This window comes from Crocuta crocuta, unplaced genomic scaffold, assembly GCF_008692635.1.
Source record: "Crocuta crocuta isolate KB4526 unplaced genomic scaffold, BGI_CrCroc_1.0 scaffold127, whole genome shotgun sequence".
Classification (NCBI taxonomy): Eukaryota; Metazoa; Chordata; class Mammalia; order Carnivora; family Hyaenidae; genus Crocuta; species Crocuta crocuta.
In genome coordinates, this window is record NW_027532008.1 from 10458336 (window position 1) to 10476809 (window position 18474).

At 59.0% G+C, this 18474-nt stretch overlaps 1 protein-coding gene across 1 annotated transcript in view; it reads right to left on the minus strand.

Moving 5' to 3' along the window:
• ARHGEF10L (Rho guanine nucleotide exchange factor 10 like) overlaps window positions 1-18474 on the minus strand; it is a 206112-nt gene that overhangs the window by 123032 nt on the left and 64606 nt on the right. The window contains exons 5-10 of the mRNA XM_077775561.1: window positions 14087-14175; window positions 13675-13680; window positions 12224-12304; window positions 8868-9037; window positions 3461-3577; window positions 532-640 (exon numbers count right to left, since the gene is read on the minus strand). Of these exons, the coding sequence (XP_077631687.1) occupies window positions 532-640; window positions 3461-3577; window positions 8868-9037; window positions 12224-12304; window positions 13675-13680; window positions 14087-14175 (572 nt within the window). The remainder of the gene's footprint in view (window positions 1-531; window positions 641-3460; window positions 3578-8867; window positions 9038-12223; window positions 12305-13674; window positions 13681-14086; window positions 14176-18474) is intronic.

Here is an 18474-nt window from a genome sequence, read left to right on the forward strand (position 1 = left end):
CCCCCCACCCCCGCCACCTGCCTGACCCAGAGCCTCCTGCGGTCAGCCCTTCCCTGACCGCTCACTCGCACCGCACGCCTCCATCACCGCTTGTCTGCCTCTCACTGTCACTTCCTGTTTATATGCCTGAGCCAGGAACTCCTGGGAGAAATGCTGCTTCATGCATCTCGGTGGCGCTGCACCCAGCACGGGGTGCGGCTCTCAGCGGGTGCTCAGTAAGTGTCGGCAGCTGGGCAGGTGGGTGATGGATAAAGGAAAAGGGGAGGCCGGGTGAGCTGGACAGCGTGGGAGGCGCGAGGCCCAGCCGGCCAGGACAGAGAGCAGGGGCAGGGCCACTGGAGGGAGAGGCCCCGGGGCCCCCAACGCGAGGTGGGCCACGGCTGCCAGAGGGCAGGAAACGAGCCGGGACCCGCCAGAGCGGTCTCCAGCCACCGACGGAGCCCAGACCCCGAATGGCTTCTTGGCCCGCCGTCCCTGCGGTCACAGAGCCGCGCCCGCACCCTCCCGCCAGCCAGGCCCGCAGCGCCTCACCGAGAACATCTTTCCTGTGCAGGAAGGACACTTTGCGCATGACGGCCATCCTCGTCTTCTCCAGGCCGTCCCTGGTCCCGCTCCTGGCAGCCTTCATGAGCTGGGTCATCTGAGCAGAGGCAGAGGGGCTCATCAGAGCAGGCGCGGGGGAGCCCAGGACGCCGGCCACCAAGGGCCGCGCAGCCCCGCACAGGCCTCCTGGCCGGGGCCACACACGTCACGGCCCCAGGGCCCACTCACTCCCAGCGACGTGGGAACAGAGGCCAAGGGGGACGGCCAGGCAGTGCTGCCCAAGGCGTCCCAGGAAGAGGTGAGAAGCTGGGGGGGGTCACGCCAGAGGAACCCTCTTTCCTGGCAAGAAGGGGTCTCACCCCGATGTCTCCCTGTGGGACAGAGTACACGGGCAGGCGTCACAAAGGAGGTGTCACGACACAGGGAAAAGACCCCGAGGCCTGGCTGCCGGCCCTGCATTCAAATCCCAGCTCCGCCTCTTGGGACAAGTCACTTGACCTCGCTGAGCCTCAGTTTCCTCACTGAGATGCGCCAGGGTCTAGGAGGACTAACGGACAGGGTCGAGGCGCGGTGGACAGGGAGATGACCCGTCCAGAGGTCAGCAGTTACTGCGGGGGCACAACCAGAAGGAGGGGAGTTCACGCCCCCGCCGCATCTGCCAAGCCCAAGTGAGGCACCCCTCCCTTGCCCCCCAGACAACCAAGTTTCTGCCCGAGCCAAGGCCGGGGAAGGGGAGGGAAGGCCAGAGCTGCCACACAGCCGAGCACAGCTTCCCCTGCGTGGGGAGGGACCGCGGCCACCACACCACGCAGCGGGCTAAGCAGGACGGGACGCAGGAGGGGCGGCGCGCCCAGGAGGGGGAAGCCGTGCACTGAGCACTGGGGGAGCCCAGAGCCCGCAAACAGGGGGCCCCTGCACCCCCCCAGCCCCAGCCCCGGCCCTAGCAGCTTCCCCACACAGTCAGGCCTATCCCACAGAGCTTGTTTCAGCAATGGAAATGCCGACTCTGTGCCCACAGCGGGTCCCCCACTAACTCCTGGGCCCCAGAGAAGCGGCTCTGGTCACTAAGAACCCGAAGTCCTGAGTGTATTTAATTGTAACTGATTTAAATGTAAAGAACCACACGACTATCATAACGGGCAGTGCAGTCCTAGAACATTTTCTCCTTCCTGACACTCTCCACTGAAGGCGGAGAGCAGTCCCCTGGGGGGCTCTGGTCCCTGCCCTTGCTGGCACCTTCCTCCAAGCAAACCCCGCGGTCCCCAGGGGAAGGGCCCCAGGGGAAGGGCCGGGCACTCCTTGGGCTCTAGGCCTGGGGCACAGGGTGGTGGCTTTTCAGGAACAACGCTGACCTTCTGGAAACAGCCGGCAGGAGGAAGGGGAGGTCCCCGGGGCCTCCCTGCATAGAAATGGCATCCCCGGGGCGGGTTCGGGGGCATGAACATCTGTGATGATCTTAGGGGAAGCACGGCCATCGGACCCCAGAAACGGCACAGAGATANGGGGGGGGGGGGCCGGGGAGGGGGGTCACAAGCCCCAGATTGTAAACCGCTGCTCTGAGCCCAGTTCCTTCCCGGAAGAAGGCCAGGCGGGGGGCTGTCCTACAAACTCCCGAAGTGGCCTGCTCGTGCCATGGGCCTGAGCGAAAAAGAGCAGCAAGCAAAAATCCCGGAGGCGGCCCCAAGTCAGCGCGGTGCGGAGGCTGGGCCAGGGCTCTGATTCCAGGCTCACAGCCACCAGGGCGGCAGCTGTGGTCCTAGAATCTTCCCTTTGCAGCTCCCTCTCCTCTCTGGGCCTTCGCCTCCTGAGAAGTAAAACCTGCCCCCTCAGGTCACAGGCCCCCAGGACCTATCTGTATAAGGGCCGTGCAAACTGTAAAGTGCCTCCTCCTCCTCCCCACCCCTCCTCCTCCTCTCTCCTCCTCCCTCTCTCCTTCCTCCTCCTCCTCCTCCCTCTCCTCCTTCTCCTCCCCCCCCCTCCTGGGGAGCCTCAAGTTCTTATGAAACAGGACACATCACAGGAGAGCAGACCCAGGTTTGAACCCCAGCTCTGCTGCTGACCGGCGCTGTGACCACCAGCCAGCTACTTCTCTCCAGCCTCACTGATGCTAAATGTAAGTAAGACAGCTGCCTCCCCAGATGCCCTGGGGACAAAGCAGTCAGGTGTATAAATAATAGGGGCCGCCACCCACTGAGCTCTTAGGGCACACCAAGCACAGCACTGATACCTTACAGATATGAGCTCACCTAATTCTTACATCCACCTGGGAGCTGGTACTGTTAATGCCCCCATTTCACAGATGAGGAAACCAAGGCTCAGAGAGGTCAAGAGGGCTGCCCAGGATCACACACAGAGAGGAAGTGGGGGGACGGGGATTCGAAGGCAGGCCTGTAGGCCTCCACAGCACATAGTAGGTGCTCAATTAAGGGAACTTCCTGCTGTCAGTGTCAGCATTATCCAGAAGTCTGGGTCTCATCTGAGACGAAGGTGCTGTGGTTTCTCCTACACATGTCCTGACCCTGGATCTCTGAACGGCTCAGGGCGGGAGGAACGTTCAGCATCACTTACTAATGTTCACATCCTTCCAAGCATCACCCAAACACACCACCACGGTTACCAAATTTGCAGATTCTTGAGCCTTGGTCCAGACCTACAGAGTCAGCATCTCTGGGGGTGGAGCCCAGGAATCTGCATTCTCCAAAGCACCCGGGTGATTCTGAGGGCCCCGGAGTGTGCAGACCACCCCCCCCGACCCCCAGGAATCCTGGTACAGTGACGGTTTCACTTGGAGAGAGAGGCGAGAAGGTGGAAAGGAGCAGGGCCCGGCACCAGCGCCCCAGCGGGGGTGCGAGAGGCAGCCAGGCTCCAGCGCTGGGGTGGCCCCAGCCGGGCCGCGGGGGGGACAGACAGACAGTACCTTACAGTCGTACTTGTGCTTCAGCGCCTGCATGTCTCTCCCCCCAGCTCTTAAAGCCAAGATGTCTCTCTTAGTCCTGGCGTATCTCTCCTTTAGCCTAGTCAGGTCTGGAGAAAGCTGGAGCCCCCAAGCAGCCAGGCAGAGGGAGAGCAGGTGCGAGGAGCAGGCGGGACGGGAGGAGACAGGACAACAGAGGAGAAAGGAGACCAGGTGAGGGGGACGTAGGGCCTGGGCTGCCTCCCTCTGGGAATGGCTCCAGCAGCGCCCCCCCCCCCACTTGCAGGCAGCGGGGGCTGGGAGTCCTGACTGCTGGGAGGACAGGGGCTGTGTCTCAGGCACCCCCCACATGCCAGGGGCCGGCATGGGGCTGGTGACACAGGAGGTCCTTGGCAAGTCAGTGAGCTGGACGGACGGCAGGCGACGGGCGGGCAGGATGTGTGGGCAAACGCACAGGAACACGGCTGAACAGATAGAGGGCTGGTTGGACAGACGGGTGGACTATGAAAGAGGGCCGTGGATGGGTGGACAGGCAGATAAAAGGCCGGGTGAGCAAACGGATAAACTTAGTTGGGGGCTGCAGATCTGGGTAAGTGGATGGGCAGATGAGCCATGAGGTAGATGAATGACTAAGCAGCCACGGGGACTGGTGGATGGATGACAGCGGTGCCGTGCCGGGAAATCCTTAACGCGAGCTTCCGCCAGGATGCACAGCCCTGCTCTGTAGGCTTCCCCTGGTGTGAGTACTCCGCCTACCAGTGTGACATCCCTGAGCGCGGAGTCGGAAAGAGCGTGCAGTCCGCTCCTAGTTCATGTGAGCTAGGAGCAGCCGGCTCTGGCACACCAGTGCACGAGGGAGCGGGCAAACAGGGAGGGAGGGACGGACAGACGGAGAGAGCGCAGGTGGGCATCTGGACGGAAGGACGGGCGGCTGACTAGCTTACATACTACCTGGGAAGATGGATGGAGGGAAAGACAGACAGACAGACAGACAGACATTGAAATGCGTGCGCTGTGTGAGCAACAGTGACATCCGCTGAAGCACACAGAGCGCCAAGATGGCATGACTTCCGGAGCAGGCAAGGAAAGGGACCACGAGCATGAGCTCCAGAGGCAGGCAGGCCTGTGATCAAATCACCACCCCCAGCTCACTAGCTGGAACAGCGTCCTCGCCTCTCTGAGGGCCACCTCCCTCACTGGTAAGGCAGCCCCGATGATAAGTCCTTCATGGAGTTACTGAGAAGATTCAAGGGGAACTCCATGTAGACCCCAGGACTTAGTAAGTGCTCAGAAAATGGAAGCTATTATTACACTATCTTTCAAATTATAAGTGCTCGGTATTTGTTGAATAGGTGGATAGTTGGCTGGATGCATGGATGGAAGGGAGGGAGGGAGGGAAGGTTGGAAAGAAGGATGCTTGGATGGATGAATAGATGGGCGGATGGGTGGATGGATGGATGAATGGGTGCATGGATGCATGGACAGAAGGATAACAGATTTTCTTTCAGATCATGCATGATGTTGAGTTGTAGCGCTACCACTTACCGGCTGTGTGACCCTAACTGTTTCATTCAGCCTCTACAACTTCTATCTTAGGGTCTCTGATCAATAAAATGAGGCTCATAATGCAAATAATACCAACCACTCTAGGGTATTAGAAAAATCACAGGATACTGCTTTGCAAACTGTACCACACTAAGCAGAGGCTCACTGCTGTCAATGCAAAGAAATAGCAGGTGGGGGGTGCCTGGGTGGCTCAGTCAGCTCAGGTCATGAGCTCATGGTTTGTGAGTTCGAGGTTCGAGCCCCGTGTCAAGCTCTGTGCTGGCAGCTCGGAACCTGGAGCCTGCTTCGGATTCTGTGTCTCCCTCTCTCTCTGCCCCTCCCCTGCTCATACCCTGTCTCTCTCTGCCTCTCAAAAATAAATAAATGTTAAAAAAAAAAAAAAAGAAGAAAGAAAGAAAGAAATAGCAGGACAGGGATCCGTCTGAGAGTTACTGAGACTTCCCACAACTGGAGACAGGTTGGGGTCTGTCCTGAGCCCTGTTTCATCTGTCAAATGACACAATAAAAAAGCATAAAGCCCCCGGCTTTGCACTGCCCCTCGCCTCTCTCAAGATTAGAAGAACTGATCAGAGGTCAACAGCAGACTGGTCAGATCTGAGCAGGGGAGTGAGCGAGGCTGTGGTCAGAGCTGGCGTTTCTGCCCGGCGCCCTGGCCAGCTGGACCACGGTAACCTGAATTATGAAGAGGTCACAGTCAAGAAAAGGAAAAGCCCAATGCAGCCCAATCCACAACTGGACGGACATGGGTGGCCATCAGCAGGTATTTATTAACATAATGGCATCAGGCCCCTGCTTACATCTGGGTCAAGTGTTTCTGAGGGTGGTTCCTCTGCAGAGCCCTTAGTCACTTTCTTTGGCAAAACTTCACCTGCTGAGGGCTGACCCTCCAAGAGACCTGAAGGAAGGGCTGAACTAGGTCTCTTGCAACTGGGCAGGAAGCCAGGCCCCCATTAGACTCCAAGCACAGGGCAAACCACCACCAGACCTCTGTGGCTGGATGCCCCACGGCACGCACGGGACACAGCCGTGCAGCAGGGAGCCCAGAACATGCAGCCATTGCAGTGCCAGGCATGGAAGTGGGCAGGCCCCAAGCGGCCCAGGAGAGCAGAGCGCAGCAGGCAAGGCACCTAAGGAAAGGACCCTCCACAACCCTCATCTCCCTGGAAGCCTGCTGTTCGGGGAACGGGCTGGCCTTGGCCCGTGGCCAGAGAGTCCTCATGGTTAGAAATTCCAGGAACTCTGTCACCTTGTCTGTCTGCTCTGGAAGGGTCCAAACGCCTAGCTGGGGGGTCTGAGGGACAAGGGCTAACGGACAGCCCCCCAGGGACTCCTCCCTTGGGGCCTGGCCATGGCGAGGGCCAGCCCGGGGGGTGGGGGGGCGGGGGTGCCTGGGTGGCTCAGTCGGTTAAGCGTCAGACTCTTGATTTCATGAGACTGAGCCCCGCATCAGGCTCTGCACTGACAGCACCAAGTCTCCTTGGGATTCTCTCTCTCTCCTTCTCTCTCTGCCCCTCCCCCTCCTTCCCATGCATGCATGCGCACACACTCTCTCAAAATAAATAAACTTAAAGAAAAAAAAAAAGGCAGATTGCTGGGCTCTGCCCTCCTCCCCCCTCCCCCCAGACCATGAACCAGAATCCCTGGGAGTGAGGCCCTGGCACCTGTGGTTTCAATCAGCTCCCTTCGTGGTCCTGATGCTTATAGAAGACTAAGCACCAGCACCGGGAAGCCCAAATTCAGCATCTCCATGCCTCCTGCCCTCTGAGAAATGTCTGTGGTTCCCTCTCGGTCCCCAGCAAGAGCCAGGGGACTGGGGAAATGGCCGAGGCAGGGGGTCGAGAGGGACAGACAGAGACTGAAAACAAGAGCTGGCCCAGGCCTCGAGCCCCCCCCCCAACCCTCCACTCACACTGTCCCCCACCAAGCCGATGCACGAGTCCAGCCCTGGTCTTGAGGGGCTGCCTGGGGCCATGCTGGCTTCACAACCGGAGCCCTCTCTCTCCTAAAGCGGTGCACGCTGCCCCTTCTCCCAACAGAACAGAAACAGGATTATTCCTGGGCATGCGCCTAGGCTGTTCCTCCAGCCTGGGACACCCTTCCTCGCCCCTTTGGCTCCTGCATCAGAGAAGCCACCCCCCTCCCGTGACTATTAGACGCCACCCGCATCAGGCAGGTAGCCAGTAGGTACACGGGCTCGTGTCTACAGAAAGTCATATTTGGCTTCATTTTTGACAAATTGTTTCATGTCTGGTATCTCCTCCTAGACCATGATGGTTTGCCAAGCCTGGGCCCCTGCCCACACCCTAAGAAATGACTGGGCACAGGGTAGGTATCATACAGATGCTCAACTGTATCCTAGCAAGATATCAAGGCCATCTTCCGTGGCCCAGCCTGTGGAGGCCCAGCCACAGACCACATTCAAGGGAGGCCTGCTCAGCCCCCAGGTTTCTCAAGGACTCCCAGGTGTGGGTGCCGCTCTGAGCAGCATCCCTCCCCTACAGGGGATCCCCAAACTCTAAAAGGGGCAGGACGCACTAGGAAAGACTCGGAGGTACCAAACCCCAGCCTGGTCCTGGGGTCCCTGCCTTCTCCCCGCACCACCGTTGGGTGTCTGCCCGTATGTGTCTTTTCACAAGGAGGCTGAGAGGGACCTGGTCACCTCTGGCTGGTCAGGGCCTGCCTGTAAGAAGTGGTTCCCACTGAACCCCAAATCTCAGCATGAGTAGAATCTGCCTTTTGGTGGCTTCTGTAGAGCAATCGGGAGGAGCAGTCTGTCTCAGGAGGAAGCAGAGAGTCCATCCTCCTCTCGGCTTCCAGCTCCTTCCATGAAACCAGCAGAACGAACCCTGTTTCAGGCAGAAACCGTGCATGGACAGCATTTTAAAAGACCTTGGAAGGGGTCCTGGAGTGGCTCAGTAAGACAAGCATCTGACTCTTGATTCCAGCTCAGGTCATGATCTCACAGTTCATGAGTTCGAGGCCCGCGGTGGGCTGCACAGAGACAGTGCAGAGTCTCCTTAGGATTCTTGCTCTCCCCTCTCTACCGCTCCACCGCCCTCCACCACTCGCACGTGCACACCTGCTCTCTCTCAAAATAAATAAATAAATTTTTAAAAATACAAAATAAAATGGGGCTCCTGGGTGGCTCAGTTGGTTGAGCGTCCGACTCTTGACTTCGGCTCAGGTCATCATCTCACGGTTGTGGGACGGAGCCCTGCGTGGGACTCCATGCTGGTGGCACAGTGCCTGCTTGGGATTCTCCCTCTCCCTCTCTGTCCCTCCCCCACACTCTGTCTCTCACAATAAATAAATAAACTCTTAAAAGAAGATTTATAACAAATAAATTAAATAAATCAGTAAAAGACCTTGGACCGAGGCCTGGGTCTTAGCCACAACAGACCCCCTCTGCCCTGCTCGCATCCCCAGGGCAGAGGAAAGTACAGGTCTGGGTGGTGTGAGAATTGCATCCTGAAGGGCAGGGAGCCCAAGCTGACTTGATCTAAATACCAACTCCAATCAGCCGGCCAGGCTGCCTGGAACATGTGTTGAGGGGGATTCTGAAGCCAGATGTGAGCCCTAGAGCATGCCGTGCCCCGTGCCGGGGTCTCTGCCATAGGAATGGGTGGGGTGGCACTCGTGCCAGCTGTTAGCCATGCCTGTGCCAGGTTCGGGGCTCTCCATGGATAAACAGTAATGCCGGAGATCACTTCCTGCCCTGGGGGAACCCAGGCCACCGCCCCTCTCACTATACGCTCCTGGGGGTCCCTAACTGGATACGAGTCTGAGGCCGGCCCTTCCCACTCTCCTGGTGCCCTGGGCAGGGTGAGAGGCGCCCACCCCTTACCTTGGGCTGGAAGGACACTCGGTGCTTGGCGGGCTCTGCCTCTGGCTTGGCCTCCTCCCCCGAGTCCTCACTGTAGCTCTCAAACTCACTGGAGCTCCAGCCTAGGTCCTCCTCCTCCCTGGGCGCTCCGTCCCGATGCACATCCTCATAGAGCAGGCTCCTCTCCACCCCTACAGGCCAAAGGACGGGGCTGGTGGGCGGAGGTCCCGGTGCCAGGGCCACCGGACCTGATTTCTGACCCAGGCGGGCGGGTGGGGCTCCACCTCCACTTCCCGGTCCATAAGCAGAGGTAATGACCACACAGCATCCACCCGGTAAGTGAGGAGGACACCAGAAAATGTGGAGAGGCACAAGAGATGTGTCGGGAACGCAACAGGCCCCTTCACCCCCTCCCACCACCCCTCGGTATTGCTCCCACTGGGCTCTGCGCCTCTGGGCATGTTTCAGTGGAAAAGAGAAGACTTAGAACCCAGTCCTGACTCGGACCCTCAGCTCCAGCTCTGGGGCAAAATGGAAATTGCCGGGAGCATTAAAGCTTGAGCTTCCCAAATCGGAGACTCCCACGCAGGTCCAGAAAGGTCCAGTAGGGGGCGCACCTGGCCCAGCATCCAGGAGTGTTCCCTTGTCTTCCAAAGCCCCACCAGAGAAGTGGGGGACAAAGAGCTCAGAGTCCACCGGCCAGGAGGGACAGGTCCCCTCAGGGGCCAGGGTACCCCAGGGTCCCTGTCACATCTGGAGCAAGATGCTGCTTTGAGGCTGAGGCGGTAGGGGTGCTGCTCCGGTAACCCCAGCTCTCCCACCCCCTGGGCTGTACTTCCTGGCCTGCAGGAAGAATGGACAGCAGGCCTCTGGTCACCAAGGGGACCCCCAAAAGTACACCAATATGAAAACGCTTCTTTCAATGCACAAGAAATACGGCATGGGGAAGAGTTAAAAAAAAAAAAAAAATCTGCCCAGAACAGGGAGCTCGGGTTATCTGAGACCTCTTTGCAAAAATGGCAATTATTAACAATAAGCCAGAAAAGGTCGAGTAAATAAAACATGAACCAAAAGCTCTGGCAAAGAGTGTAGCACATGGCAGGCGCTCGGCAAAGAGCCGCTGATCCTTGCTCGTGGGGTGGGGGTGGGGGGTCTGGGAGGGCCCAGGAGAGTCCTCCCACTGACCCAGAGTCCCCACCGGAAAGCTGGGGAGTGTGGGGTCTGGGAGGCTGTCGCCTAGAGAACAAAGAGGCGCACCGAGGCTTAGCTGGGGACTCAGGTCTCAGGATGGGGAGGGAGTATGTTATTTTTAAGCAAAAGATAATAGTGACTAATGTCTCCAGGGACCGGAGCAGCTGGTAACCAGGCTGTGACCTTTAGAAGTCTGGGCCGATTGTCTTATTATTGCAGCACAGGCCCGATGACCTGTGAGTCAAGGGCCAGAGCCCAGTTCTTGGGGCTCCCTCCAGGCAGCCTCTGGAATGCCCACCTCCCCACATTTCCATAAGCCCCAGCCTCCCAATCCCCCTATGTCTTCAGTGTGCTGCCTCCCTTGCTGGATTCTCCTGCAGGGTGCAAATAATCACCTCCTTGTTAGAAAGACAAGAACACAGGGGCCTGGGGAAGACAGGTGGCTTGCCCAAGGTCAGACAGCGCACAGAGAAGAAGCTGCAGGCTCTCAGACAGGCTCCATCCATTCACTGCACTGCCTTCTATGAGGCCAGCTGCCCTGACCATCTCCTGGGCTCATTTAGAAATATTCTCTCCCATGGGGACAGCGTCACCAGATTCCGGAGCCTGAGCCAAATCCTTGGCCTTCGGGGGCCTCACAGGGACCCTGGTTCCCGCCCTCCACTTCCTGGGGCGTCAGGCCTCACTGACGGCTTCCCTTTCCAAAGCGCGTACGTACCACCACCTGCTCAGGGCTCTGCGTCAGTTACCTCATGTACTCGGATGTTACATGAGGAAGCCAAGGCCCAAAGGCACAATCAGTGGCAGAGCTGGGATTTGAACCCAGGGCTGCATGTGTGGCCTGCTCCTCGGCTGACAGCCTCCTCTCCATGTGCCCGCTGAGCCCACGTCGGTCCGTGAAGGTCAGTGCTGTGCCCTGGCAGATGTAACACTAACAGCACCCCTGTTTGTGCAGTGCACCCACTGAGTGCAGGCCCTGAGCTGACCACCCACTCTGGGACTCAACCTCCTCCCACAGCCGTATGGGCGGGGGCCCTCAAATGAGTGCCAAGGTCCTCAACTTGAAGGCTCAAGAGCTGATTCCCAGACTCCCTGCCTTTAACCACTTAGGGATCAGATGCAGGATGGCGCACCAGCAATCAGTGTTCAGTGAAGACTGGGACCAAGTAATGTGTTGCTTGATTCGGTTCAGGGGGGAAGACAGCCCAACAGGGTTTAACGATGGACTCCAGCCACTCAGGATCTTCCTACAAGACCCCATCGCCTCCCTACACAGCCCGCCCTTTCCCCTCCTGTCCCTGGATTCAAACGAGCAACAGGCAGGGATGTTCCAAGCACCTCCAGGACTTGCTAAGGGGATGTGTGTATCATCAGCCCACCTGTCCCTGCTCCTGGAACGGGAGTCAGGAGCGTGGCTCTGGGGGCCCTGGGGCCTTGTAGGGCTATCCGCGTGTCTCCCTGCTTGGTCTGTGCACAGCCCAAGGTGGTGATGGCCACCCCTATCAGTCTAGAAGCCCCTCAAAAGCGGGCCGTGTGACCTGGAGCCGGTGGCTTAACCTCTCAGATGCAACTGTCCCCTGGAGCCATTAGCCCCGCCCTGCTGACCTCAAGGGGTTGAGAGAATGGTGGGAGCAAATGTGCGTCATCTATCATAAGATGCCACCCAAATCCTCCTGGGGGAGGGGTCAGAGCAGCAGACTTGGAGGCAGAATGACCAGGTTTCAAACCCCAGCCCTGCCTGTAGTTTCCTGGTCTGTACGCTGAGCCCATGATACCCCAAATCAAAGTTTCTAATAGATTCCAGGAATCCAAACGTGAAGAGGAGCTGCCCTAATGTGCTGGGGCAAAGGGGACTCTTACTGTGAACAGTTACAACGCTCCTCCTCCCTGGGTCTCAGTGATGCTCTCTCCTACTGGGGGGGTGGGGGGACGGGAATCCAGCTGGGGCCTACTTACCCCCACCCCACCCTGCTTCCTCTGTACAGCCACAATCCCCACACCCCCACACTCCTCCCAGCTTCCGGAGCCCAGAGCAAGACACGGGCTCTCGAGAGCCCTCTCTGCATCAGCGGTCAGGTTTGACGAGCTGCCCTCCTCCCCAGCAGCCCTGGGAAGCCCGGACTATCACTGTTCTCCCGAGGCAGGAACGGAGGTTTGGGGAGGTGAAACGCCTTGCCCGGCCCCACCACCAGGGTGGGGGTCCCTCCCCGCCGCCGGGGNGTCGTAAATCACATCTTCTTCCAGGGCGGGGAAAGTGAATCGGTCGACTGGGAGCGAAGGGAGAGAACGAGAGCGCTAGGGGGGCCGTGGCATCCGGGCGGAGGCGGCCACCAGGCTGCCAGCAGGGCTGCACCAGCTGGCTGCCCCCTCCCGCCGCCCCGCAGCCTGACGNCTGCCCGCTGCTCTCGGAGGACTCGCTTCTGCTGCGTCCCTGCCCCCCAGCCCTCCGAGGCACCCTCCTGATGAGCCCGGAGGACCCCCACCTGCCTCCCTGCCACCCACAGGCCTGCCCATCTGGCTGCCGCCCCAGCTGCTCCCGGCACCTGCAGGGAGCCTGAAGCCGCCCCTGCCCCTGTGCCCTGGGGCATCTTCAGGGGCCTAGGCCCTCCAGGGACGACCCAAAAAGAGCTCTCTCCCACCCAGAGGTGGCCCCTGGGCAAAGCCGCCCTACTGAGTACAGGGAATGGGAGAGGGGAGATGGATTTGGAGAGTGGGGCTAAGGAGAGGCCCCCCAAAACTCAGCCAGCAGGATCCAGACAGGTGAAGAATTCAGCAAATGGACACATCCCTCTGCTAGTATTTTGCTGGGCGGGCAGTGAGCAGGGCAGGGGGCGCACTCTGCTCCTGTTAGCAGCTACCGGGATGGACACGTTAAGGTCTCCCCTCAGGGCACCTGGGTGGCTCAGGGCATGATCTCACCATTCCTGAGTTCGAGCCCCGCATGGGACTCTGTGCTGACAGCTTGGAGCCTGGAGACTGCTTTGGATTCTGGGTCTCCCCCTCTCTCTGACCCTCCCCTGCTCGAGTTCTCTCTCTCTCTCTGTCTCCAAAAATAAACATTAAAAAAAAGGAAGTCTCCCCTCGAAACTATGTGCCCAAACCCTGCCCTTTCTAGGAGTGCCCCCCACACACACACAGAGTCAGGGTTTTTCGAAAACCCGTCCCCACCACGATGGGAGCCGGTCTTCACCCCACAGGCCTTCTGAGAAGACACAGGACCCAATGGGCTCTGAAATCCCCACTGTCCTAATTGCAGTGCTTTCGGCCATCCCAGGGGCTCCAGAGCCCAATCAAGCCTCACCCTCGACCCCCTCTTCCACCCCCATACAGACTGCCTCCCACGTGGCTCTGAGACATGCTCACCTCCCTTCAGGTCCCTAGTTCTGGCCATCAGCCTCCCTACTGGGCTGCAGCCCACCCCACCCTGCCTGTGGCTCCGCCCCCACCAGCCCTCCTGCTTCCCTGTTGCAGGGCTGGGAGGCCCCAGAAGGAGCTGGGGACAAGCAGCCTCACCCGCCCCATTCACCGCTTGGGTGCCACCCTCCACCACACCAAGGCCGCTGCTTCCCAGGGGGCCAATGTTCCCTCTCCCCTGGGGCTGGGGCCCCTGCCTAGATGCTCTCTCCCTGACCCCTACTCCGTCCTCTCTGCCCTCAGGACTCAGGGGTTCTCCTCACTCCCCCCTCCCCCTCCTGGCACCTCTGCAAGGTGACTGCCTGCCTACCTGGCTGCTTCTGCTCCCAGGAGGGAGGCCTCATCTTGGCATCAGGGCACCCCCATTGCCAGCCCATCTCCCTGCTGTAGGAGCTGCTGGGCATTTAGGGAACAGATACACAGTCAAATACATGATCTACTCCTGGACCATGGCTCCCAGTGGGCAGCAAACGGGGACAACTCCCAAGCATGGACGGCAGCCGGTCCCCCTCAGAGCTGCCCCCGAGCCTGCAGCACCCCTACCCCTAACTACCCCTACGTGGGAGCCCACATGAGCCCTCCGGGCCTGAAGAAGAGGCTCTAAGGTTATCATCAGCTAAGATGAGGTTTGCAGCNGGAGCTCTTCCGCTTCCAGCTGGAGCGCCGGACCCCGGAGAGAGCAGCATCCACAGCATCCCCGTTGCTCACCACCGGTGGCGCCGCCCTGCGGGCCAAGAGACAGCGTCAGCGAGCCAGCAGGGACAGGGATGGTGCTGCCGAGCAGGGAGGGCCAGGACGGCTGGCTCCTTGAGGCCTTGGCAGCCCCTGACCAGGACAGCAGGGTGTGTGAACTGCAAGGCTGGGCTGAGGGCCAGGAGCCCCTTGCCCTCAAATCCATGAGTCAGGAGAGCTGAGAAGGCCATGGCTGGGCTGGCCTTGAACGAGCCCCTTCCCCTCTCAGCATCCCCACCTTTGGAAAGCCCCAGAAGACCACAGCAATGAGGATCAGGTGCGCCCCCTGCGGGGGCCCCCATCTTTCTTCCAAGGCAGACTCAGTGGGCTCCCATTCTCCTCTGTCTCCCATTCCTCTGTCTCCCATTCTCCTCCAGGCAAAATGGGGGCGAGGGTCGGGGGACCCCTGCCTCCTGTGGGAAACAAGGTCTTGGAAAGCTTCACAAAACCAGGCATGCGAGGCAGAACTTCATTCCCCAGGCGCACGTGAGGATGGGTCAGACCCAGAGGCTAGCTTCCCGGCCACAGAGACTCAAAGGGAAAATGAGCGAGGCAGCGAATGCCAGCTCAACCAAGTGGGTGAGGGAACATCTCCGTGACATGACGCAGACATCGTGTACCCCAAAGGATGGGACGAGCAGACATCTCTGCAGAGCTAGAACCCCACACCTGTCACCCCAGTCTGATCACCAGGCAAACCCAGGCATTCTACCAACCCCTGTCCATCACTCCCCAACAGTCCCCAGGTCACAGCAGCGAGGGAAGAAAGACGGCAAAACTGTCACAGAAGGGGCTAAACAAACAACAAGTATGTGCACAACGTGGGAGCCCGGATGGGATCCCGGGACAGAAAAGGGCGTAAGAAGAAAACCTGGCGAGACCCAGATAAAGCCTGGAGTTCAGTGAATGGCGGTGTGCCCGCACTGCCTTCTGGGTATTCAGAAACATTCCGTGGTCACGTGAGATGTTAACCGCAGGGAAAACGGGTTGTTGCGTATACCCAGCTCTGTACGCTGCCCTTGCAACTTTTCTGCAAACCTAAAACTATTCCAGGAAGAATGTTGATTTTTTTTAAGTCCAGCCTCAAAAAACTAAAGGCCACACCTGGCGATCCAGAGGGGAGACCCCTTAAATGGTCCAAGACAGGAGCCCCTGTTGCCAAGAATTGACTGGAACATCCTGGCACCAGAGTCCTGGGAGGAGGAGGGGGGGCACACATCGGGACAGTGCAGGGAGAGGGTGAGGAGGAGGAAGGGGTGGGAGAGAGGAGGAGGAAGAGGGGAGGGAAGCACCTCCCAGGAGCAGTCCAGAGGTGAATCCCATATCCTCACCCATGGGCAGGTACTGGGCAGAGGAACCCGGCCAAGATCACACTGCCCATCACACGGCAGACACGCAGTCAGCTTGCATGGCCCCAGTGTGGGCTCCTGAACTGCAGCTCAGGTAAGAGCATAGGCGGCTGCGATGACGGAAATCTTCCCTCTGTGCCGTCCGGGGAGCCACGCGTGGCTGCGGGGCGCTTGGAGTGTGATGAATTTCATTATTGGAATGAATGGGACTAAAGAACTTGATTTTTAGTTTTGTTTCCCATCAAATAATTTAATTTTCAACAGCCACGGTGGCTGGTGGCTGTCGTAAAGGATGGTGCAGGTCAGGTGACCTGCGTGCCTGGAGAAGCAAATCTCGACTCACATTTTACGGCCAGAAGTCAGCAGTGTCACCCCGGGGTGACGAAGATGGCATATTTCAGTCCTGGGGGTAGAACTTTCCACAGGCCAGCGAGGGGCAAGGCTGGGCTAGACCAGGAAGAGGTGCTGGGCTGAAGGGAGCCACCTCCCCCTCCCTAACAAGGGCTTCAAGAGGCAGTGGATATTTTGGGGTGAGGTCAGGCAGCTTTAGAAGGGATCTGGAAATAATATATGACATACTAAAAGCCGGGAGTGGCTGAAATAGGAGCCTCCGGGCTAACCATCACCAAAACACGTGAACTTAAGTTTTAATTTTATTTAACTCCAAGTAGTTTAATTTTAAACAGCCACAGGTGGCTAATGGCCACTGTAGAGGACAGTGCAGCTTTAAGCCACCTCCACTAATGGAGAAGCTAGTCTGTGTGCCCGGGCTGGGGGGTGGGGGTCTTCTAGCATAGAGAAATCACCTTCATGCCCACCCCCGCTGCCTCCACGGCTCCAGCAAGCAGAGCAACTGGAAGCTCCAAGGGAGAGAAAGGGTCAGTGCCTTTGGGTGAACCGGTCTTCCTCGGCTTGGCTGGAGGCTACCACCCACCCCTGCCCTGCACTCGGCTGGTACCTACTCTGTACCCCATGCTGTGGTGAACACCTAAGGCCTCTTGAGCACCAGGGCAAGTCTTATTGTGACCATTTTATAAATGAGGAAACTGAGGCTCAGAATGGGAACGAACCTCCCCCCAAGTCACCTGGCCAGCAAGTGGCAGTGCTGCGATCTGCCTGCGAAGCCTTGCACTAGACACCGGCTCTGCTGCCCCTTCGCAGTGTAGCACAGGCAGACGAGAGGGGAAATCGCCTCCGGGGCCATGGAAGAGGAGGACATGGCAGGAACGGAGGCTGAGGGTGCCCACTCTGTAGTCACCCGGGGGGCAGCCTCTCCCAGCTTCTGCCCGGCCATGGGAGCAAACACTCCTTCGGGGGCCTTCCCGAAGCTTCCAGAAAACCCAAGGGCCAGAAACATCAATGCGAGGCCAACTGTCTCACGCTTATCTGAGCTTCCTGTACTTTCAGTGCCTCTCAGCTTGCACCTGAGAAACAGGCTGGCCACTAATCGGACTCCAGTCTCAGGGGGTGGGCCCACGCCACCGGAATGCAGGGGGAAGGAGCCCAGTCCGCAGACAGGAGCAGACAGTGAGGAGCTCGATGGAAACAAGGGGGCAGGAGACCGAAGACAGGACGCCTCCTTGGTCCCCCAACATCGGGGTACACTGTCCACCCGACTCAGGCCCCCACGCGGCTCCAAGCACCTTCTGTGCCCACCTCCTCGCTCTCTAGGGAAAAGCCCAGGATGAGAGGGACGTGAGTGCCCCAGGACGGCAGGGACCTGATCTGTCCTGGCCACCCCATTCCGCCGGCCCCAGCACACAGGGCGCATGCTCGGTGCTGACGGACGCTCTCTCCCTGGCCCGTTTCCGGCCAAAGCCCCGCTCCAGGTGATGACGATCCTCCCACCCGCCCCCGGTGTCTCCGTGAATCTACAGACCGCACATTCCACAGGGCCCTTGTCTGGGGACTACGCAGTGCGAAGACCACGCAAACCATAACGGCCTGGGGGCTCCCGCAGGCTGGGTTTGCGCCTCTGCACACACACACGCGTATGCCCAGGTGCACGCACGGGGCATTCCAGGGCCTTTTCCAGGACAAGGTATGAAAGACACAAAGGAGGAAAGAATCCCCCCTTGGGGAACAGAAAGGACCAGAATAACGATTGCCTTAGAAGGCCCTGCCAACAGGGCTTGCCCAGGAGACGGTCCTACTCAGAGCATCACCCCTCCAGAGAGTCACTGCTACCACCAATGCCACCAGCCCTACATCCGAGAGACACCAAAGAAAAGACAAAAACACTAAGCCCAGATTCACCCCGCTGCCTGGTTTCTTTGCAGCGCTGGCCGCTTTCCAGTTTATAGAACACGTTAAACCGGGAAGGGCCTTAAGGATCACCCGGGCAGAGGACTCAAAGCAGCCGTCTCTGCAGTTAGCAGCGAAGCTCCCAGCCGGGGCCCCTGCCCAGCGGGTGTTTCTAAATCCCCTGTGCAGCCGGGGTCGAGAACCAGGCTCACGGACTTGAGGGGTGACAGAAGGTCTGCAGGTTCAAACCACAGCTCGAGGGCTGGGCTCTGCGTGCCAGGACAGTGGAACGGGCCCAATAAGCTTCTGCTTCCGGTATCGAGGATGAGCCAGATAACTTACCTGCAAAATGGGGCGACAATACCTCCCTCGCTGGGTGCTAGTACGGGGTAAATAAAGCGAGCGCTTCAAACACTTAGCAGAAGGTCTGGCACTCGATAAATCCTCCCAGTGTGCTGCTCCCATCCCCACCCTCCCCTCCCTCCCTCCAACCATCACAGGGTCCTGGGCTGTGGGTCCCAGAGCAGTGCCTTCAACCTGCAGGCGTGCACCTCTTTGCAGCCACAGCCTGGCCGTCCCTCTCCTCCAGAAGGGATCGGGGACCCAGTCTGTCTGTCCAGTGCCACCCCCTGAGACCTGAGAGGTGAGAAGACCCCAGGGGAAGTCTGGGGTGGTGGCGGCGGGGGGGGGGGGACCCT